The sequence below is a fragment of the Schistocerca americana genome, chromosome 11 (genome assembly GCF_021461395.2).
Source record: "Schistocerca americana isolate TAMUIC-IGC-003095 chromosome 11, iqSchAmer2.1, whole genome shotgun sequence".
Lineage (NCBI taxonomy): Eukaryota > Metazoa > Arthropoda > Insecta > Orthoptera > Acrididae > Schistocerca > Schistocerca americana.
In genome coordinates this window covers 22,467,375-22,491,539 of record NC_060129.1, presented here as the reverse complement: position 1 = coordinate 22,491,539, position 24,165 = coordinate 22,467,375, and the positions used below count along the sequence as shown (strand labels likewise).

General features: G+C 41.3%; 1 protein-coding gene across 4 annotated transcripts in view; it reads right to left on the bottom strand.

Moving 5' to 3' along the window:
• Positions 1–24,165, bottom strand: part of LOC124553721 (protein brambleberry-like) — a 200,722-nt gene that overhangs the window by 19,161 nt on the left and 157,396 nt on the right. For 3 of the 4 annotated variants that reach the window (XM_047127637.1, XM_047127638.1, XM_047127636.1), the window contains exons 11-12: positions 23,934–24,100; positions 5,806–5,993 (exon numbers count right to left, since the gene is read on the bottom strand). In XM_047127637.1, the coding sequence (XP_046983593.1) occupies positions 5,834–5,993; positions 23,934–24,100 (327 nt within the window). In that variant the 3' untranslated portion in view covers positions 5,806–5,833. The remainder of the gene's footprint in view (positions 1–5,805; positions 5,994–23,933; positions 24,101–24,165) is intronic. The other variant, XM_047127639.1, reaches the window with a different exon arrangement.

Sequence of the window (24,165 nt, the reverse complement as noted above, 5' to 3'; positions counted from 1 at the left end):
ATCAAAAAGGAAGAAACCTTTGAGGGTAACCATCGGTAATTGAGAACTGGAGTGCGTGAAAAGTTCAAGTACTTGGAAAATTTGATGACAAAGAATGCCCACAGTCAAAATTTGAACAAGAATTGCTATGGCCAAAACTGCAGTCAATAAAAAGAGGAATCTGCTGACCAGGAAGTTAAACTTGGAATTAAGGAAGAAACTGGTGAAGTGCTATATCTGGAGCATTGCACTGTACGGAGCAGACACATGGACCATGAGAGGGAGGGAAAGGGGGGGGGGGGAGACCCTTGAGAGTTTTGAAATGTGGTCTGGAGGAGAATGGAGAGGATTAAGTGGACCTTCAGGTGATGAATAACAATGTACTGAGAAGAGAAGAGTGACATTCTGAATACAACTCTTCAGAGGAAAGCCAACTAGATTGGACACATACTTACTGTTAGACACTGAGGGTTCATACACAAAGTCATTGAAGGGAAAATTAAAAGAATGGTAGGACGAGGAAGAATTCAAATTTTGTCAGAGATTCTCCATACAAAGACCTGCTACTAGGCAGAATACTACATAATAATAATAACAAATACATGGTGTATCACAATTAATGGCGTAAAAGCATACAGTTGAAATTACATGGTACTAGAAGCAAAAAAGTCTCAGTAAACATAGGGTTGAAAATGCATACCTTAAGAGTTACGAGCAATTTTTCATCTTCGATTCTGTGAAGCAAATCTCTTCTACTGCAATTTGGGAAGTAGTAGTATGGACCAAAACAAGAAAAAATGTCCACTAAACATTTGCTTTAAAATGCATACGTTAAAAGTTATGAGCAATTGTTCATTAGAAGAGTCGTGTTTTCAAGTAGCGAAGATGAGCAATGCGCAAAGCTCTTAGGATATGCATTTCAGAGCACATGTTTACTGGACTTTTTTTTCTTGGTTTGGTCCTCATTACCATTTCCTAAAATATGGAAAGCTTTCAATAGAAGAGATTTGCTTCACAGTACAGAAGATGAAAAATTGTTTGTAGCTGTTAAGGTATGCATTTTCGACCCTATGTATACTGAGCAGGGTGTATATGTGCAGGGTGTATATATTCGCAACGAAGTAGGCCTCGACCTGATATTGAGCTTTTCAGTGTGGGTTTCGGGATGTAAATTTTCTTGGAGTACCAGTACTGTATTGACTCACTTCTGATTCTTTATTATGGCATAATGCCTTATGTGCTAGAAGATGAAAACGTGCACTAGAAATGCAGCGAGAAGTTGAAATTAGACAATAGTATGGAACTAAACACTTCGTTTCAAACACATTGACTCCCTTGTTCTACAAGGCGATTAATGCATGACTGTCAGAAAAGTGGAAATAAAATAAAATCTGAAACTAATAACATATATTAGCCTTCCGTAATTATGTGAATGTATTTTAATTCACTTGATAGCTCCCGGCCACAGAAATCCGTTTTGTTTTCATTTGACGTAAGAGCAGTAAACGAAGAGGAAACAGCAAATTCACTAAATGCAAACATGGGTCATGTGGAGACTACACACTTCCCCACTATAACTGCTCTGCACATCAGCCCCGGATCTACGATATTTCCGAACCGGGGCAATTTGTTGTTAATGAAGCATTGCATAGTCTTCCTAAAGCCTTTGACACTGCTGTTGGCAAACAGCTTGTATGAGCACTGTGTTTAGTTGTTGTATATGGCGCATTTCCTATGCACTTTATGTTTTATTTTCATATTTTTTTTCTCGTTCTATTGTTGCAGTATTATTCTGCAGTAGCAGGATACAGTAATATCCTTTGTTAGAATATCGATTCTTACCAGTCAAAATTACAAAAATTAAACTGAAAACTAAAACAACGAAAAATTCCCGGAATTCTAAAAAATTCCTGGTTTTCTCATGGTTTTCTACCGGATGAAATAATTCCCGGGTTTTTCCCGGATCTCCCTGGTCGTATACACCCTGACTGATGCTTTCTTGCTTCTAGTATCATGTACTTTCAAATGTATGCATTTATGGATTAAATATGACACATGCCAAGTGGTCTGCCAAGTGACCCTCATGGATTTTGATGAAATTTTGTATGAACATTCACACATGTTCTCAATGAACACTGGTAAAGCTTCAGTTTCAGAAATTCAATACTTTCAGAGATACAGTCACTTGTTGAAGACCATAACACAGCTTTCTATAGAGCGTCCTTGAATTTTCAGCAACTTTGAGATGAGATATCTCTGTAAGTATTTGCATGAAAGAAACAAAACTTGGCCATCTTATACAACTTTTACAGCTCTTTAAAGTAAAATATTAAGAAAAGGATTTCTGAGCAATTTTCATAAAGATAAGCAAAGTTTGGCGAAAAAATAGCTGTTTAAAAAAAAAAAAAACAATGCGAACTTTAGTTTTTTATGTCTCCAAAAGTAATTGTGGGATGTACATGAAACTGTGCACACCATAACTCACCAACACAAGGTCTTAGAATATATAATTTCGTTCTATTGCTTTCCATTATTTCACAAATCTAGGGTGAAGTTGACGATTTTTCAAAAAAAGTACTAAAAATGGGTATTTTTAATCAAATTTTTCAAAAAAGTGTTTTCACCAAACTCTTCTAAACTATGGTCATTAGAAAGAGCATATTCTAAACTATCTAGGAAAGTGTATTTGGTTTTGCAATGCAAGCATATAAGGCCCTAAAAAGTAGCATCATCAAAGAGGTGCACTGGAAGTTTGAACACATTTTTCTGGCACTCAAATTATACCTGAAATCTTTTATTTTGCCTTATACATGTTTATTAATGTCTGGGATAAGTGAAATAAGAAGTCCTGATGAATAGTACCTAGCTTAAGTCCGAATAGCAAAAGAATAAAAATAGAAACAATGTTATTTCTTAATTGTCACCCCCCCCCCCTCCACTCTCTCTCTCTCTCTCTCTCTCTCTCTCTCTCTCTCTCTCACACACACACACACACGCGCACACACGCGCACACAGCACACACACACACACACACACACACACACACACACACACAATTATTATTAAGAATGAATGTAAATCGTAAAATTTATTTGCATAATCATCTAACTATTAGTTACCTGTTTAATGAACAACACCAGCTTACTGATGGAAAAGAAGTGTATAAATGAGTTGCAAAGGTCCATGGTGGCTTAACCACTGCTAGTTTCATTTCACCTGAGAAAACCAGCATTCCCACTGCCATAGGGGCCACGCCTGATAGCTTAGCAACAACAGCCACGGGTGGGTTTCTTTACCACAGGATCCCAAGCCTGATAAGGGTTTCTTTACACAGGTTCCCAAGCCTCATAGTAAAATTATTTAAGTGCCCTGTGTAAAATTAGAAGGCACTCTTGGGTCCCTTAGATTGTTTCCTCTAGCCTATTTCAATTTTTGATATGCTACATTAATTTTCTGATGAATATCAAGAGGAATGGTGTATTGCCGGCCAGATGAATTTATTGATGGAGCGGGAATAACTGCAATAATGTGGTGTTCCGGAACCCAGCACTTGTCACTTCTTGGTGGCCAATAAAATGAATTTGCTGGACCATGTGGGTGCATAAAGTTTATTAATGCATTCCTTTGCTCTGTGGAGGTCTCACAGATGTTCCCAATCCACCACACGTTTTCATAGATACATGCAACATATTGTCCTGGTTGGAGAGTAGACACTGATATGCCTCCTTCATTACTGTGACCCATTTTAGCTAGAAAAGATGAACAATCATTTGAAACTCTGCTGACCTGAATTGTTGTTTCATCAATAGGTAAAAAGTGATGATTTTCTCTAGTGCCTGCTACAGTTTGTCCAAGTTTAAACCTCTCTTCTTGTGACAATATTTTTTTCAATTTCATCTTTACTGACGAAAACAAATTTAATTCCATTAATGTTTTCAGAGCAGAAATGAAACAGATATAGGGGAGTAAGAATTTGTCCATTAAGTGGCCGTTGCAAGCTTGCTCTTGCTGCTAACCGCTTTGTTGTACCTCCAATCCCATCACAAGGTGATTTCTCGTGACTAGTAGCAAAAAAATTCCATTCGGCTGTCATTCCAAAATCACTCTTATGATAGCACAAATTTAGGAAATTCTTGAAATTTTTATACTGAGCACTGGAGCCATCACTGAAATAATGAATGTGGGATATCTGTGCAAACCGTGCTTTTATATATTTGATGAGCTGCTTGATAAAAACGTGACCTGTAATAGCATCACGTCGCAAACGTTCACTGATAATGCAAAAGCTTAAAGATTCTACTTTCTAATTTTGACGAAAGTAGATAACAAATGGATGAATTGTTGTTTGACTATTTTCCCAGTGGAAGCCTTGCACAGCATCCTGAATGATAAAAGAATAATTTTCTGCAAAATCCATTAGGACAACAAGCTCTTCGTCTTTCAGATGACATTTAAGGCCTTTAAGATGCAAGCTTTGATGCTTGGCAATGTAATGATGGCATGACAGACTCCATATTTTATTTTTTACATCTTCAATAAATTCATCCACTACCATCTGCTTCGTGTCCAGTGTGGCCCGATCGGTATGTATCCATTGCTACTGAATGAAATTATACACAATGTATAGTACCAATGAAAAAATCTAATAAGAGATATATGCTATAAAAGACACAATCAAAACAATTTTTTGTAAATTAGATTACTTAACAAGCACTTAAGAAGCCACACTCAGTCAAGAGAACCCACTCACTATGCTGCAAACACACCACTGAAATACTGATTGTTCAAACAAGGCTCACAATAATGAAACAATCTGATTGTTAAAGTAATTGTTGCCATTACATTTTCTATAAACAGTGAATCTTGTGAATTTTCTCTGTGAAACTAGTGGTTATGTATTTACCAAGGTATTAGGCTAAATTTAAGTGTGATTAAGTACAAAATTAAAACTCTTAGATGTTTAACCAACCAATTTCACATGTTTCCCTAATAAAAGGTTTCAGGTATAATTTGAGTGCCAGAAAAATGTGTTCAAACTTCTAGTGTGCCTCTTTGATGATGCTACTTTTTAGGGCCTTATATACTTGCATTGCAAAACCAAATAGTTTAGAATATGCTCTTTCTAATGACCATACTTTAGAAGAGTTTGGACAAAACACTTTTTGAAAAATTTGATTAAAAATACCCATTTTTAGCACTTTTTGAAAAATCGGCAACTTCACCCTAGATTTGTGAAATAATGGAAAGCAATAGGAGAATGAAATTTTATATTCTAAGACCTTGTGTTGGTGAGTTATGGTGTGCACCGTTTCATGTACATCCCACAATTACTTTTGGAGATATAAAAAACTAAAGTTCGCCTTTTTGCTTCAAATTATATATGTGAAAATTGCTCAGAAATCCTTTTCTTAATATTTTACTTTAAAGAGCTCTAAAAGTTGTATAAGATGGCCAAGTTTTGTTTCTTTCATGCAAATACTTACAGAGATATCTCATCTCAAAGCTGCTGAAAATTCAAGGATGCACTATTGGAAGCTGTGCTATAGTTTCAAACAAGTGACTATATCTCTGCAAGTATAGAATTTCTGAAACTGAAGCTTTACCAGTGTTCACTGAGAACATGTGTGAATGTTCATACAAAATTTCATCAAAATCCACGATGGTCATGTGGGAACATTTCTCGATATTAGACCACTTGGCATGGAATACTAGATAGTATCTGAGAAGACCCATGTTCATTCATTTTATCTCTCCTTCCACTGAGGGAAGTTCCTGGGAAATTGGGTGACGGCAATCACCGTGTTCTGCTTGTGGGACAAAACATACCTGGGAATGATGGCACACACTCCCCGGGCTACCGACTCCTGGCGAATGGGCTGTCGACCACAGACACACCGTCAGATTCGGCGTGCCGGTGGCAGTAGGGCGAGAGAGCGCCAGCAGGGTTACGGCACGGCAGGCCCGTCCTCGTCACCGCTGCACACGTCCGCCGGCTCCCACTGCTGGGAGTCCCCCTGTCGGGAGGGAAATACAGTCACGGGCTACTCTTCGCATTTTATTACTTAATACTATATGCGACTGAGGACGACAGGAGTACAGAAGTTGGAAATATTACTGCTTTTTGTTTTCACTATGTACTAAATTGAGGATCAGTCGATAGGACATTCCGAGGCAGCTGCTACAGAGAGATGAAGCGACTCACACAGAATACAGTAGCTCAGAGAGCTGCACCGAACCAGTCTTCACACTGAATACGACACTGAGTTAAAATTTTTGACCACTCTCCTCTATCATTTTCTACGACATTTTGCTGTAATGTAAGTGCACTTTATTTTGTGGCTATCTTCTGTACTCGTTAAATACCAACATGTTATTCCCTGTGTTTTGTGTGTGACTGATATTATTCAGAGAAGTTGCTTATTTCAACCTGTCACATACAGAATTGTTAGTTTGACACGACAGACCTCACACACGCCATAAAGTACATTTTGGAATGTGAAATTTGTTTGGGTAGTGCTTTGTTGCAGACAAACATCAATACAGTAAACAGTTCTCAGTTACATACAGTTGTGTACCCCGTGTGTTAGGTGTCCTACTTTTTAAGATATTCGGTGTCCCTGGTCTGTATCACACTAGCACTGGCTGGCAAGCATTGTTACACGATATATGACATTTGCTTTTGTAATAGCTACACGTGGTTTTGTGGGGTATACACCTTTTGGCAACAATGTTATTGCTTTTACATTATCCCCACACAGTGTGTCACTTTTTTTTATATTCAGCTACTGCTTGAAAGTAGCTACCAGCCTAAACTATATGCAAAGGAAATACAACGAACAGTGTATTGGACATCCCAGGTGGACCACCACTGGTTAAATGATTTATCCATGTGTCAGTTCTGGAACCCATATTAACATGTTTATACTATTTCACAGTGCATTTACTCCACCCACAAATAGAAGGCAGGTGTATGTGTGTGTGTGTAGCAGAAGCGCGCAAAATTTAAACAACACCGGCACCTACATAAATAAGCTGCAAGCCACTGTACAATGTGTGGCGGAATGTACCTTTTTAGTCGTATCCTTTCCTGTTCCCGTCGCAAACAGAGCGAGGGAAAAAATGACTATCTATATGCCTTTGCACGAGCTCTAAATTTTCGTATCTTATTATCATGGTGGTTATGAGAAATGTGTCTAGGAGCCAGTAGAACTGTTCTGAAGTCAACTTCGATTGCTGACTCTCTAAATTTTCTCAATGGAGTTCTTCAAAAAGAACACTGCCTACCCTCTAGATATTCCCATTTGAGATCCCAAAGCATCTGGTGTGTTGTTTGAACCTACTGGTAACAAACCTAGCAGCCCACCTCTGAATTGATTCGATGTTTTCCTTCAATCCAACCTGATGTCGTCCCAAACACTAGAGCAGTACTCCAGGATATGTCGCATTAATGTCCTATAGGCACTTTACAGATGAACCTCACATTCCTAAAATTCTCCCAATAAACCACAATCCTCACTTGCTTGTTCCATTTCACATTGCTTTGCAACTTTACACTCGGGTATTTAAACGACACGACTGTGTCAAGCAGAGCACTACTAATGCTGTATTTGAACACTAAGGGTTCTTTTTTAACTACACATTAACTTACATTTTTCTACGTCTTTCGCTAACTGCCATTCATCGCAGCAACTAGAAATTTTGTGCAAGTTGTTTTGTGTCCTCCTATAGTCACTCAACTTCAACACCTTCCCATTCACCACAGCAGCAGCAAACAACTACAGATTGCTGCCCACCCTGACCACCAGATCATTTCTGAATATACAAAGCAACAGCAGTTACACTTCCCTGGGGCACTCCTAATGACATACTCGTCTCTGACGAACACTCGTCGTCAAGGACAACGTGCTGTGTTCTATTAGGAAGTCTTTGAGCCCTTCACATATCTGGGAACCTATTCCATATGCACATACCTTCATTAACAATCTGCAGTGGGGCACCGAGTTTCAGAAATCTAGAAATATGGAGTCTATTTGTTGGTCTTAATCCACAGTTTACCGAGTTTTGCACGAGCGATGCTTTCTAAGACCGCACTTCGAGGGCACAGACACAGCACATCCCGAGACTTTACACTGTGCCTGAGAAATCACCATATTTCTATGTCAAAAAAGTATGTTGAACACTGGAGTAGATACATATAAAAACCAAACGATACGGCTGTCGGACCTGCACACAGAGATTTCTGTATATCTGTATAATTCTTGACATTTTGCAGAGAATTCCTGGAGCTATGACTGGAAAGGGTTCAACATTTTATTGGGCTTCCATATTAGTCTTCAACTGACAATGAGCCACATGGGATACTATTATTCCCCCTAATGGGTTGCCTGGCACAATAAGGTCTGGGCTTAGCAATCTCAGAATTATTCCTCAAGGAACTCACATACCCAAAAAGCCGAGCATCCCAGAGTCCCGCTCCACTGTAATCTCACATCTGTGTTTCCCTTGTGTCTGAGCTGAAATATTAACAAAATTTGCAATATTTCTAAACAAGAATTTCCATCATGTATCTTTAAAAAGAAAAGTCTGCAAAGGTATTGTGGTAACATCCTGGCTCAAACAGTAATGTGAGGACGGTTCCTTTCCAACTACTGCATGTAAAGGGGAGTTTCTTCAGAAGGGAGGATGCGGCTCACTATTTGGCCCAAACTGTGTGAGTAGAAGCACGTAGACATCCCTTTCAAGTTCCTAGAATATCTCGCCCGAGTGAGCCGTAGGAAAAGGTAAAACATTATCCAAATATATTCGAGTAGAGTGGAGAATAAGCTCGGAAGATGTCAAGGATACGGAAGGAAATTGGCTGTGCCCTTTCAAAGGAACCAAACCCACCATTTGACTTGAACGATTTAAGGAAATCACAGAAAACCTATATCTGGATGGCCGGGTGCAGGTTTGAACCGTCGTCGTCCTTAGTGAGAGTCTAGTTTGCTAACCACTGCCCGACCTTGCTCGGTTCGAAATTCGGAATCGTGATTTTAATGATGGGAACTTCCATTTTGATTGAGCATCAGCAAAGTCGACAACTTTCCGTTTCTCAGCCTAGGACACAAAAATGTGTCGGGAATATTTATTTGGATCGTAATCATCATTATTCACTTCTGTGCTTGAAGACGGAACCTGCCACAAATCAAATAGGGCTGCATACAGTAATGGTGTGTGAAATCAAATAGAAGGGGGGGGGGGGGAGTCCACACACCTCTTCATAAATATAATTTACTATGAAATTATCATTCATAATTTCAATAACCTGTTTTGTAATTGCTTGATCCACAGCTATTGCTACAGGGCCCACAGACACAAGGGAATTGATGATGATCAATGCCTTGTCTTTAAAAATTGACAAGTATAATGAAGGGCACTGGTGAGATTTTTTTCAGTCGTTTTGATGTTTTCACCACCCACTTCACTGGTAAAAAGTTCTTGCTCTTGTTTCATTTAGATTTTCCTATGAAATGGTAAGTTTCTATGGAAAATCACTACAGACACATGGCCTCATGCTGTTCACAACTGTAGAGGCCACTACGAAATATCAGAAAACAGGTATATATAATAAGGGCTGACTACAGGGGATTTGAAACAGCTGCCAGAGCCACATGCTGGGAACACATGACAGAAAGAAAAAGGATAGAGTGAGGACATGACAACAGAGCATTGCTAATGAAGGACAGTTGAAATCACAAACCATCAGAAACATAGCATTTAAAACAACTTCTTTTTTAAATAAATTAATTAATTAATCATAACTAAAGTGAATATACACAGGATGTCGTAGGAGAAATGGTCAATATTCATGGACATCACAAATAATAATTTGTAAAAACCCTGTAACAGCGGGAATATAACCTGAAGTGTGGAACTGCCATCGGTGTGCTTGATCACTGTTGCTCACGCTCTACTCTAGAATCTTTTGAAACTGTTTTGCACCTACCTGCTTCCACTCACACAGTTTGAGTCGAAGTGGTGAGCCCTATTCTGTGCCCTCCCCTCGTTACACCAGAAAACCACATTCCTCCCGTGCGAACAGCAATACGTCACACGTTTGTCAACAAATAACACTTTCGAGACAGACACGGCACTAGTAAACTTTGCCGACACAGCATGGCATACTTCAACTCGCTGCTCCGTGTTGTCACCAAATACTTAATCCATAAACGTCAATCTACGTCCGTTAATTTTTCAAATTTTCTGTAATGCATAACTGACCACAGTACTTGGCATTCATTCAGCAGCTCGTTCGTGAACAGTACAAAATCGAGAGGTTAGGGGATTTTTCTGAACGAAATGAAGAAATACGTGTTGTCACTTTCTAAAGATGAAGACACAATACTGAGAGCTGAAACTCCTACTGATCAAAAAAAGGCTCATATGCAGAAAGAAATTGAGGAATGAAGCTCATCCGAAAGACACTAACCTTTCAGAATTTGTTTGAAGTGGTCCAATTAAACCATGGAAATCTTTCCTGGGAAACAAATGGACATAACATAAGCACAGTTTTCAAACTACAGAAAAGAGTCACACGAATTATAATCTCAAATAGTAAAAGAACTCGTTGTAAAGATCGCATCAGAACACTGAGGATCTTAATTACACTATGTGAGTACATTTAACACTCACCTAAGCACAGAAAATGCACTGATACTTACTGTACAAACAGCTCTGTTCATGACCATGGAACATATATGCTGATCTAACATTACTGAACTTACATTTACCAAGAAAGAATAAGCAGGGTCGCACAAGTAATTTGTAAGAAAACGCCTTTGCAGACTGACTGCACTTCCTCAGCATTCTACCAATAAACCTAAGTCTACCACCTGTTCTACCCACGATCGAGCCTACGTGATCGTTTCATTTCATATCCCTACAAAGTGTTACACTCAAATATCTGTTCTAACAGTGACTCACTGATATTATAGTCATAGTGTTCTATGTTTTGTTGTTTTGCAAAGTGCCAAAATTTTACTGTTCTGAACGTTTAAAGCAAGCTGCCACTTAGAAATCTTATCATGGTCTGACTGAATATTTATGCAGCTTCTTTCAGACAGTACTTCACTATAGATAACATCATCATCTGCAAGAAATCTGAGGTTACTATTAATATTGTCTTCTAGGTCATTAATGTACAATATGAACAGCAATGGTCCCAACACACTTACTTGGGCACACTCGAAGTTAGTTCTACATCAGACAATGACTCTCCACCCGAGATAATATGCTGTACCCTCCGTGTCAAAAATGTTCTCAATCCGGTCACAAATTTCACTTGGCACGCCATATGACCGTACCTTTCACAATCAGTGCAGGTGTGGCACTGAGTCAAATACTCTTTGGAAATTGAGAAATACTGCATCTACCTAGCTGCCTTGATCCAAAGCTTTCAGTACATCACATGAAAAAAGTGCGACTAGTGTTTCACACGGTCGATGTTTCCGGAATCCACGTCGGTTGGCACGTAGGAAGTTATTCTGTTTGAGCTTAGAATATCTTTTAAGATTCTCCAACAAATCGAGGTCGCAGATACTGGACGGTAGTTCTACTACCCTTCTTGTAGATGGGTGTGACCTGTGCTTGTTTGCAAGAACTGGGCAAATATTTTTGTTCGGGGGATCTACAATAGATTATAGTTAGAAGAGTGGCTAACTCAGCCACAAATTCAGTATAGAATCTGACAGGGATTCAACTGAGCCCTGGAGCATTGTTCAGTTTTAATGACTTCAGCCGTTTTTCAACAACTCTGACACTAAGACTAAGTTCATTCATCATTTCAGCAGTGTGAGGATTAAACTGAAGAAATTCTCCTGGGTTTTCTTTTGGAGAGGAACATTTGAAAATGGAGTTAAGCTATGTTTTAATGTGGGGCGGTTAACAGGTGTGAAGTTATAGAGTTGCTAAGAATAATACGCTGGATTTCACATGAGACAATGACTGTAGGTAATTGATTCCATAAAGGTGGCCAAAGCTGAAAAATGGGTCCTCGAGGCAACGAGATGTGCCACAATAGCGAGGAGAAACAAGAAAAGAAAGAGAGAAGATGAGGAACATGTAAACTGAGAAAACTATACAACTGGAGTATCAGCAGCAAGAGAGATCCATTAAAAATTAAATATAACACTGAACTGAATTTCCCAAGAATTAAATTTTCTGCCATGTTTACTTTACACACAAAAAATCTATCTGAACTAGAGGTCTGATATTTTTTGGGATGTCTCAGGATACTATCTGCAGGAAAGTACACTACAGACACTAACATACTATCAACAAAAAGAAAAATACACACTAAGTAGTTATATTTAAAAAAAAAAAAAAAAAAAAGAAGAAGAAGAGAGAAAAGAAAGAAAGAAAGAAAAGGGAACCTTAATTTTGCCTATCAGATTACATATTTCTAGAATAAAAACTTGTGGCTGAAATGTTATGAATGTAGTCTACTTTTTAGACAGACAAGTTGTTAATGTGTACTTAAAGTTTCAAGCATCTAATTAAGATAGACAGTGCATAGATCCTCACAAACAGAAATGTAATGAAGTCAATGTGTGACCTAATGTGATTAATTGTACATCAAAATGTTCAAGAAGAACAACTGCCATTGTCCTACAATTTTCACCCTATGAAGAGTTCACATTTTTTTAGTTAGAGTCATGTAACCTTTATGAAAATTGTTAGAATTTTTCCAGGTGTACACAAGCAAGTTACCTTAAGCAATACATTATATACAGCAAAGGATTACCTAGATACCACAGAGTAGGGTTTTGGTAAAAATGTAACACGATAACAACAACAATCCACCCAGATAGATGTGCGTGTTGAAACACGACTTCTGGGACAGGGAGGTCCAATAACCTTAAACCGAATCCGTCCCGCAGATTAACAACAAGGATAGATGTGCAGCCAGCCTGGACATGGTTTTTAGACAGCTTCCCACATCCCACTAGGTGGATACCACGCCGGTACTGAGTCCTGTCTCAGTTACAAGATTCAAAAACAGTTGTAAAGCCTTTCAGCCACTTTCATGTGAATTTCACTACACACAGACAGTTGGGGTACACATATCCTGTCCTGGAGGGGGGAGGTGTAACGGGGTGGCAGCACGAAGGGTATCGGGCCAAACAGTGCTAAAACTGTAAATAATCATGCTACCTCTGCATTCATATGTTGCATATCAGTGTAAAGCTCTAATCATTAGCTGTTAAATGACATAGGTTTTATTGTTGTAACTGAATTAGAACCAGAATTATTCATTAATGTTGAGACAGGTGTGTTTCAATTTTGTACAGTATCCAAACTTTGGGCCAAGGGCACAACAGCAATAATAATAATAATAATAATAATAATAATGAAACACAGCTGTCATTTCATGTAACTTTCGCACTATGTTCTCTTTTCCTTTTTTCTGTTTGGGAATACCTACTTCCAACGTTTTCCAACACAGAATACTAACACTTCATCTTTTTTCTGAGCTCTACAACACATTCATGCTGTAAGGACATTGATCCAATTTTTTCAGACTAGCAAATGGAAATTCTGCAATTACACAAAATGGAAACCACACATTTTGGCTATGGTCCGATAGTGTGTGCACTGTTACTTTCTGAAATAATGTTTGTACACCGAGGAATGAATGAACACTGTAGCACCAGCCTTTCACTTTATTTAATATCACTCAACCCAACCCACCCACAATCTTTCAGATTTGGTGCATTCCACGTTTCAAATAAGTGGTGGAAAACTACCAGTCTGCCTGAGGTATAGACAACTGTGAAGCAATTTACAGGCCTGCAATGTTTGGATACTGTGTGAAATTTAAACGCACCTGTCTCGACACAAATGAGTAATTCTGGTTCTAATTCAGGTACAACAATAAAACCTATACCATTTAACAGCTAATGATTAGAGCTTTCCACTGATATGAAACATATGAATTTCTATAAGTTTTCACATGTGATGTCATTGATCTTGATCTTTGCCCTTTAATAGCTTAAAACACACTACTTTCATCCTAAAAATATACCTATTTTATTGCTCCAGTATGTTACTATAATCATGGCAAATATCAAGATGGCACATCAAAGGCAAAACATCCAAAAATTTATTTAGGCAGCATCACTATACCAACGAAATGGTGTAAGCAGTTATGTGTCCAGATGCTTTCAAAACAGCACCCAACAGCAGTCACTAGCCTTCTGATCAACTGGTGAACATTTCTTGCTGTGAAAGGCCAATCAGACAGATTTATTTCAACCAATCATTACTAAGTTGTTTCATGGATGTGGCTTGTTTACTCAAACAGCAGAGTACATGTGTGGTGAAATAGTAGTTTGTAACAAACTGATTTCAGGCATATGCAGTTGCTGTTCCTGAGACATGAGTGAGTCTCATCTTTTTCCGTAATAATGATGTAGGCTGAAGCAATGAATTAAAATTTGCACTTCAGCCTACATCATTATCACAAAATGATTTCAAGTCAAAATTGTATTGTTGCAATCTATTTAAAGGAGGCGGTCATGCAACAGTACAGAAGAATTTGAGGAATGTTCAGGAGTGGGTGGTAAAACAAATGTTGTAAAGAAAAACTTGCAGCAAATATAGAAAGCAAATATCACAAAACCATCAGCTCCTACAGGTGTTGCATCCAATATGAGCTACTTCCAGAGAAGATGTAAATGAAGATGAAATAACACTTGACCTAGCACTGGATTCTTTAAATACAAACCTTCAGTATTTAGGTGAATCTCCTGTCATGAAAACAGTGCTTCCGTGCGAGAAAATTTACAAAACAACAACAACAACCCACGACTGAAAGATAAGTTTCACAATTCAGACAGTATGTGTGACAAAATACAAATTTTGACTGTACTTCCAAAGAGCCAGAATATAAGGTAAACCACAAAAGAATTTACCGCTTCAGATTATATGGTTTTCTTTTTTTAGTCACCAGTATTCTGACTGGTTTGATGCGGCCCGCCACAAATTCCTTTTCAGTGCCAACATCTTCATCTCAGAGCAGCACTGGCAACATACACCCTCAGTTATTTGCTGGATGTATTCCAAATTATACTCTTCCTGTAACCACCTTCACACTCCTCAGAGTTCTGCAAAGTGGTAGTTTTCCATCTCTTATTTGGATCACTGGATGCATATACACACAAAATTCAAGCTATCGCAACCAACGGCTGCTTCGTCAGGAAAGAGGGAAAGACGAAAGAATGTGGGTTTTAAGGGAGAGGGTAAGGAGTCATTCCAATCCTGGGAGCGGAAAGACTTACCTCAGAGGGAAAAAAGGACAGGTATACACTCTCGCGCGCGCGCACACACACACACACACACACACACACACACACACACACACATCCATCCGCACATACACAGCCACAAGCAGACATTTGTAAAGGCAAAGAGTTTGGGCAGAGATGTCAGTCGAGGCGGAAGTACAGAGGCAAAGATGTTGTTGAATGACAAGTGAGGTATGAGCGGCAGAAATTTGAAATTAGCGGAGGTTGAGGCGCGGTGGGTAATGAGAAGAGAGGATATACTGAAGGGAAAGTTCCCATCTCCGGAGTTCTGACACGTTTGTGTTAGTGGGAAGTATCCAGATAATCCGGACGGTGTAACACTGTGCCAAGATGTGCTGGCTGTGCACCAAGGCATGTTTAGCCACAGGGTGATCCTCATTACCAACAAACACTGTCTGCCTGTGTCCATTCATGCGAATGGACAGTTTGTTGCTGGTCATTCCCACATAGAAAGCTTCACAGTATAGGCAGGTCAGTTGGTAAATCACGTGGGTGCTTTCACACGTGGTTCTGCCTTTGATCGTGTACACCTTCCGGGTTACAGGACTGGAGTAGGTGGTGGTGGGGGGGTGCATGGGACAGGTTTTACAGCGGGGGCGGTTACAAGGGTAGGAGCCAGAGGGTAGGGAAGGTGGTTTGGGGATTTCATAGGGATGAACTAACAGGTTACGAAGGTAAGGTGGACGGCGGAAAGATACTCTTGGTGGAGTGGGGAGGATTTCATGAAGGATGGATCTCATTTCAGGGCAGGATTTGAGGAAGTCGTATCCCTGCTGGAGAGCCACATTCAGAGTCTGATCCAGTCCCGGAAAATATCCTGTCACAAGTGGGGCACTTTTGTGGTTCTTCTGTGGGAGGTTCTGGGTTTGCGGGGATGAGGAAGTGGCTCTGGTTATTTGCTTCTGTACCAGGTCGGGAGGGTAGTTGCGGCATGCAAAAGCTGTTGTCAGGTTGTTGGTGTAATGGTTCAGGGATTCCGGACTGGAGCAGATTCGTTTGCCACGAAGACCTAGGCTGTAGGGAAGGGACCGTTTGATGTGGAATGGGTGGCAGCTGTCATAATGGAGGTACAGTTGCTTGTTGGTGGGTTTGATGTGGACGGACGTGTGTAGCTGGCCAATGGACAGATGGAGGTCAACGTCAAGGAAAGTGGCGTGGGATTTGGAGTAGGACCAGGTGAATCTGATGGAACCAAAGGAGTTGAGGTTGGAGAGGAAATTCTGGAGTTGTTCTTCACTGTGAGTCCAGATCATGAAGATGTCATCAATAAATCTGTACCAAACTTTGGGTTGGCAGGCCTGGGTAACCAAGAAGGCTTCCTCTAAGCGACCCATGAATAGGTTGGCGTACGAGGGGGCCATCCTGGTACCCGTGGCTGTTCCCTTTAATTGTTGGTATGTCTGGCCTTCAAGAGTGAAGAAGTTGTGGGTCAGGATGAAGCTGGCTAAGGTAATGAGGAAAGAGGTTTTAGGTAGGGTGGCAGGTGATCGGCGTGAAAGGAAATGCTCCATCGCAGCGAGGCCCTGGACGTGCAGAATATTTGTGTATAAGCAAGTGGCATCAATGGTTACAAGGATGGTTCCCGGGGGTAACAGATTGGGTAAGGATTCCAGGAGTCCGAGAAAGTGGTTGGTGCCTTTGATGAAGGATGGGAGACTGCATGTAATGGGTTGAAGGTGTCGATCTACGTAGGCAGAGATACGTTCTGTGGGGGCTTGGTAACCAGCTACAATGGGGCGGCCGGGATGATTGGGTTTGTGAATTTTAGGAAGAAGGTAGGGGTGAGGGGTGTCGGTGGGGTCAGGAGGTTGATGGAGTCAGGTGAAAGGTTTTGCTGGGGGCCTAAGTTACTTTCCAGTTCACCTTTATTTTCATTTTCATTTCAGCCTCATGTTACACTTTCCACCTTCTAATACCATGTCATCCCCACAACGACCCCATTAGGTTTTATTTACATTCCCTCCGCAAACATGCCTTCACCCTAGCCAGATTACGCTCCCATATTCTATTTTCTAAGGCTTGTCTGACGTTTGGCATTACCCCCAAAGGCCTCACACTTAAAGTTCCCATCTCTGGCTGCAACCCTTCTTTCCATCAGTCCCTATACCAGTTCCAAACTGAACAATCCATTGTCCTCACCCACCTAATCCTTCACCTACACATCAACTCAACCAATGAACACACCCGTCAACTCCTATCCTTAATAAAAGTCCTTAATCTTTCCTCTCCCACATCCACACCGGTTGTTCAGAGCATCCTCCTACAGGCCAACCGCAAATTAGAACAGCATGCCACCCTCCACCTCAAAAAACTACCCAATCTCCTGGTTTCCCACCTCCAGAAAGGCAACTCACTCACCCTCCACAACCTTTCCAGCAAACCTCAACCTCCTCTCATTGCACACAAACCCAGTCTCTCCCATCTACTCAACCTCCCACTTCCAGCTCCACTCCCTCCAAAACCTCAAAATTCCAATCAACACGGAACCACAACACCCTAATTCAGTAGTTAACCTTTCCTCCAAACCTCTCTCCCAATCCGAAATCTCTGTCCTATCCAAAGGCCTCACCTTCAGCCCCACTCCGAGATTCAACCAAACAGCCCTCGTCAAAGATTTACTGTCCTACACTCGTACTCTCTGCTGGAAATATCACTTTGCCACGAAGAAAAATGATCCTAATCCTACTCCTAATGATCCAACTCCCCAAGACACTATCCGAATTGAACCCTGCCTGGAACAGTTCCGTCCTCCGTCGCAGTGGGACCCACCTCCTCTTCCTCAAAATCACCCTCTCCAAACCTTCCAGGAATTTCCGACTTTCAGCCTTGCATGACACTAGCAGCGTGTGGGCACTGAAGAAACACACCTGTGGCTGTCGATTTGTTTCGGACAAATATGCGCACGTCTAGGTACAATCGTGGTTCCGTAGGCAACTGCAAAATTTTTTCCACAAAAACACTGACTGCCGTATCGCATGGTGGGGCAAATTTATTAACAGTTACACCCTCTCTCTCATTTTCATTTGACTGACACTCATTTACCTGATTTTATCAAATAGCCTACATGACAGGTCAGAATGTGTACTCCACATTTCATTAAGCATATTTTATTGGCATTGCCTTCCTTAAGTACACTTTAATAACATCCTTTAAGTACTTCACATGCGTCACTGCATACATGAGAAACTAAGATATAGCAGCTATTGAACTGTGAATCCAAATATCTCCAGTTACTAATAACCAGAGTGTAAATGCTAGCCTATCTTCAGGTTAGTTTGGCCATTGGTAATTAGTGTTCTACTTTTAAGCTTCCTTCTCATTCATAAAGAGAAGAGTGAAAAGCATCAACTGACATATGTGTCAAGTTTTGGAATAAAGTTAACAAAGGAAAGCTATAGTGCAGTGTTAAGTGCCCTCCCTCTGCACATTTCACATTTACGTACAACCTGACACACCTAAATTCTTCCTTTCCCACTCCATTTTGCTTGCTTTGTAAAAAAACTGTGCACTTGCCACACAAAATAATACTCTCCGAACATCGAAATTTTGCGCTATGTTCCAAACTATGTATGTTTTAGATTCAATATTTTGGCAATCCAAATGTTTGCCATCTTCGAGAGAACACTGGCACTGCTGCTGACTCCTGACGAAAACTGATACCGAGCTACAGATCGTCGTCGTCCCGTATACGTATCCGTATTGTACACGGCGCACACGCTGCCCAAGTACGTATGTTCTATCCCGTGAGCCTATTATTAGCGCCACAAACAATAGTGTGTGGTTCATAGGCTACGCTCATTCTCTTCCATTCCCTCTAGTGTAAACACTCGTTCGGAGATACAAGAGAACAGTTGGGAATGCAGGCGAATTGTCTGCGAATGCTCGTTTACTCCACTATAGACCACGCTTTACAAGAATATCCGTGTGGAGCGAGGCGTGGAGGGGAGGGGAGAAACTGTCCTTCCCCTCACGCGTTTGTGCCCTGCAACTGCATGTGGTCTATTTTATTAGATGTGAGAATACTCGGGCTTACTTATTGCATTCTTACCAACTAATGACAAACAGCCCCCCCCCCCCCCCCCTCTCTCTCTCTCTGAAAAAAATGCGCGCGCGCGCGCGCGCGCGCCCACACACACACACACACACACACACACACACACACACACACACACACACACGGTTTCCCAAGAAGAGCCACGAATCACGATTCAGCACTGTGTTGCTCCACTCCATACATCATAACATGCCAGAGCCTCCACAGCTTCCCCTCCACAAGTGGTCAGGAAACCACTCCTACGTTCAGTCGACTCCCGCTTCTGAGACGAAAGGCGCCACGAGTAGTGCACAGTGTGCTAGTTCACTGCCGTGTGAGACGACGGACCCTTTGCCGAAATGTCGATTGCAGGCACGGATGATGTGTGGGGCGGTAGGGCCGGACAATACGTGGGAGGATCCCGTTCCGATACTTCTCGGCCGTCTAGTTATCCACGGCGTCAACAGGAGGTGTCCTGTGTCCGTACGTGGCACCAGACCACAAAACGGCTGCCCCACTTCTCTGCCGAATGTGTGGGACTGTGTGCCAAATATCACAAAAATTGTGTACTGGACAGTGGAGAGAACCCGATGTCACCGGTCCCGATTCAGTTCTGGGAAGTAAGCCTGCCGAACTGCTCCCTGGGGGATACGGGTTGTACTGCTGTTTGTAACGGATGCCTAGAGGCCAAACTGAGAGAGCTGTGTACTGTGTGTCAATACAGCCCTCGCAATTGCCTACAAAAAGACTGTCGCCGACTGCAGGAGACCTTCACCAGCAAGATAAGTGACATTTTGAGACTCTCGATAGTAGTCGAATGCTCTCGCTCCACTGTACTACAATTTCATGCTCGACCTACGGAGCCGACAAATCTTCTCGCACGAAGTGACGATTGCACAGCTTCTACTAGTTTCTCAGTATTAGGATGGCACCAAATTCACAACTGTATGTTCAATTAATGAAAAGCCACTTCAGTTGCAAGTTTATTAAATCCATAACCAGTTTAAGCCTTTTTACAAGGCCATTTTCGAGTGGATATGAAACTGTCCTTATTAATATATAATAAGATGTATATATAGATATTTTACATAGCAGAGGGTGAAAAGGTCTAGATTCGAGGTCTGTTAAAAAATTCTGGAACATTCGTAATTTTGCACCAATGGTGTGTTGGACAAAATGCAGTTTGCATCCCTGACCACGCCTGTGTTTAGTGTGTGACTGTCGGAAATTTCATTCTATGTCTGCCAGTTATTGTTCACTGCTGTACTGAGTAGAACACTGTGTCACAGTCTACGAATTTCGAGATGCCACAGTTGCAAAATCAACGCGACTGCATTAAATTTTGCACGAAACTCGAGAAAATCCATACAGACACACACCAAATGACGCAGGAAGCTTTTGGTGACGAGTGCTTAAGACATACTAAGTGTTATGAATGGTTTGTACAGTTTAAAAATGCCCAGACAGAAGTTCGAGATGACCCTCTTTCAGATTGCCCTTTGAAGTCTCCCAACGACTAACGACTATCACAACAGGAACATCAATGAAATTGTGCGTGCCAATCAAAGACTCACTGTTGTAACATTTCAGTTGGATTATGTTACGAACTCCTGACACAGCATCTTGGAATGCATCGTGTTGCTGTAAAGTTCCTCCCACGGTTCACGAGTCGAGACCAGAAAGACATTCGTTTCACAATCTGTGAAGAGCGTTTGGATGGCGCAAATGAGAAAGAGACGTAAAGTTCTCTGAGACCAAAAAAACCTTGTCAGGTCATTAACTTTGAACGATTAGTTCATCATTAATTTGTGCCACAGGGACAAACTGTTAATCGATGGTAGTATCGGGACGTGCTGCAATGCATGTGAGAAAATGTGAGAAGGAAACGGCCCGAAATGTGGTGAGATAATTCAAGGCTCTTGCGTACCTGCACATTCATCCCTGTTTGTGTGTGGCTATTACACAAAAACTAAATTACTGCACTGCCTCATCTTCTGTACTCTCCAGACCTGGCCCCTAAGGTTTTTTTTATTTCAAGAGTTGAAGCCCATTGAAAGGATGAAGATTTGGAACAATAGATGAGATAAAGGAAAATTCACAGATGTGATCCAGCAAGGGACATACCGTGACTGCTTCCGGAAGTAGAACTTTTTGAACAGACATCGTATGTACAGTATAAGTACAGAAAGAATATATAACTTACATTGTGCTGCAAAGAAGCAACTTCAAATGTAAGAAAGTAAAACTGAGGTGGTTTTAAATAGTTATGTGATGTTATTAAACTGTTACTGCACATTTTAGAAACTATTCTGAGAAAAATGAGCATGTCATGATGTTAAAAGCTGTACAATTCAATACATCAAAAGTATTGGTATGTCTTAGATTTAAGGAGAGTTGCGTTTTGATGTGTTCAAAGTACCAATTTGCATGCTATCCCAATAACAGGTTGAAAGTAATTTATTTAGAATGAATAAAAATTTATAACAAGTTCCAGTGAATGAGATGTCCAAGTCAAATATAAACTTACAACCTCTATTGTGCAAAAATTGAAACACAGGGAACTGTACACGGCACTAGCATAGGTTCGACACCTTATGTAAAGCTTACGAAAGCACGTTTAGAAACATCTAGATACAGCTACGAACTTGATGTGTATCTTTAAAGGAAGTTGTCAATAACAAGGCAGCAGACATCCACGAAACTAGCATTTCTTTATGAGCACTGCTCGGTTGAGCTACTTTTCCTTGGCGGGCATCATTTTGTATTTCTTCACATATGACCCTAAAGTACTTGTATAAGTAAAATATGTATATGTCCATGTTATTAGGTACTGACAATGGCTGTTTCAGATCCACTGGAAAAAGTGATATAGCAGTTGTGGACTTTTTAACCTTTGTTTTTCATTACCTGTACACCATGTCTGAGCCTAAAATTACTGTCTGAGGGATGTTGACAAACTGGGAAGTGTACAGAAGCCGCACTGTCCCATTCACGACTGGATGCACAGTGCACTCAACTAGACTGCACCGAAAATGTGGGTTTACTTTCACTTCTTTTACAAAGGTGACTGAACATAGCGACATCCCACGAGCTAAAGACTGTTGAAAAATTGGTTTGCAGCCAGACACACACAAACTATATGAGGCATAAGGGCAGTGCTAATTTCTTTTTAGTGGGAAGATGAATGCTGCCACAAAGAGCTCGTCTAATATTCATGGTACAACAATCCACCTATAAAGAAAACAATGTGAATTCACTGACAGTGAATTGAAAGCAATACACAGTGAAGCACCAGTATGATATTCATCAAACTTTACGGAGATGTTCACAAAGCAAGCATTAAATGATTTTCATTTGGACCTAACACATGTTCTCAACGTCAGTATGAGGTACGTGTTTCCCACTGACACAAACACACTCTCGTCTCTGTTGTCTCCAAATAACATCTCGAGTTGTCTGTCGGTACGCTCGAAACATATACTGTGTCAATTCACAAACAAGCTGTCCGGAGGTTGGTACGACAGTACGCGCTACATCTCCCCGTCGTATCCCAGACGTGCCCTGTGGCTCACAAATCGGGCCAGTCAAGAGTCTGTGCATATCTCCAAATCCTTTCTGGTACGGACTGCAGTATGAGGTCTCAGGTTATCCTGCTGAATATGTCATTCGGTACCAGTCACGAAAGGTAGTACAACAGGGTTTACCATCCTCGCCACACACTGGCAAGCATTCCGCCTACCTTCAACAATTTTGTCATAATTCGACAGCTCCCCACGTCACACCTTCAGGAGTCGGTGAGCTACAAGTCTCGAGAATTGCCGCTTCCTGCGAGCTCTCACCGAGTCACCTTCGGACATCTCGGCATCGATCTGGCAGCCACATGCCGAAGCGAGACTCCTAACCGAACACGGCAGAATACCACTCGGTGGGCCAGTTGGACTGACTCTACACAGTGCAAGTCCGTTGTCTGTAGTACGGTGCCAGTGGTTAACGGTGCACAGAAACACGAGATCTCCACCCGGCTTCCAGTAACGTGTTTCTGATTTCTTGTGGCAATACACCAACTGTAACCTCTGCCCGCGCGCAGTCCCCTCGCCACCCTGTTTTACACCAGTCATCCTGTAGTCGCTGCACTACAGCCCCCTGCCTGTGCAATGCTCCCGCGTCCCTTGTGCCGACAATTTGCCATTCTTCAGAGTCCAAATCACAGTGATAATCTGCACGTGCACGTCGTGTCGCAATCTCCACCTGAAAAAATTCCACTAAAGTTAGACACATCTGAAAGCCACTACGTACTCACACGACCCTCAATCCGTTTGGACGATAATTTCCGTAATGAAAAATCAGCTCACATGCGAACAAAATTTTATGCAACATATGCCGCAGGCGTGGAAATACTGGAGCACAGCACCGTCTGGATACGGTTACGTTAAGTTCATCACGATCTAGCGCTTTCCATTCTGCCAGTGTGAAACGAAACTTTTTACTACTTAAAAGTCCCAAAACTACGTACAGTAGAGAAAAAGAAGATATGCAACTTCTGGGTGCAGAAGCTGACAGCAGTTGCCGGGACTCACCCGCGAGATGAGACAGACGGCGTGGGTGGAGAATAGGCGGGCGACCGGTATCTCAGGGCCGTCGTGAGGGGTGCCCTGCTCACAGGCCCGTGCAGGCTCTCACGGCTCCCAGAAAGGCTGCTCGATCTGCTCTCGTCCAGGGCACGCTGTCGAGTGAAACGGTGGAACTGTAGCAGTAACAGTAACAATAACAGTAGTACAGGGTGATCCAAAGGAAATGCCAAAATTTTGA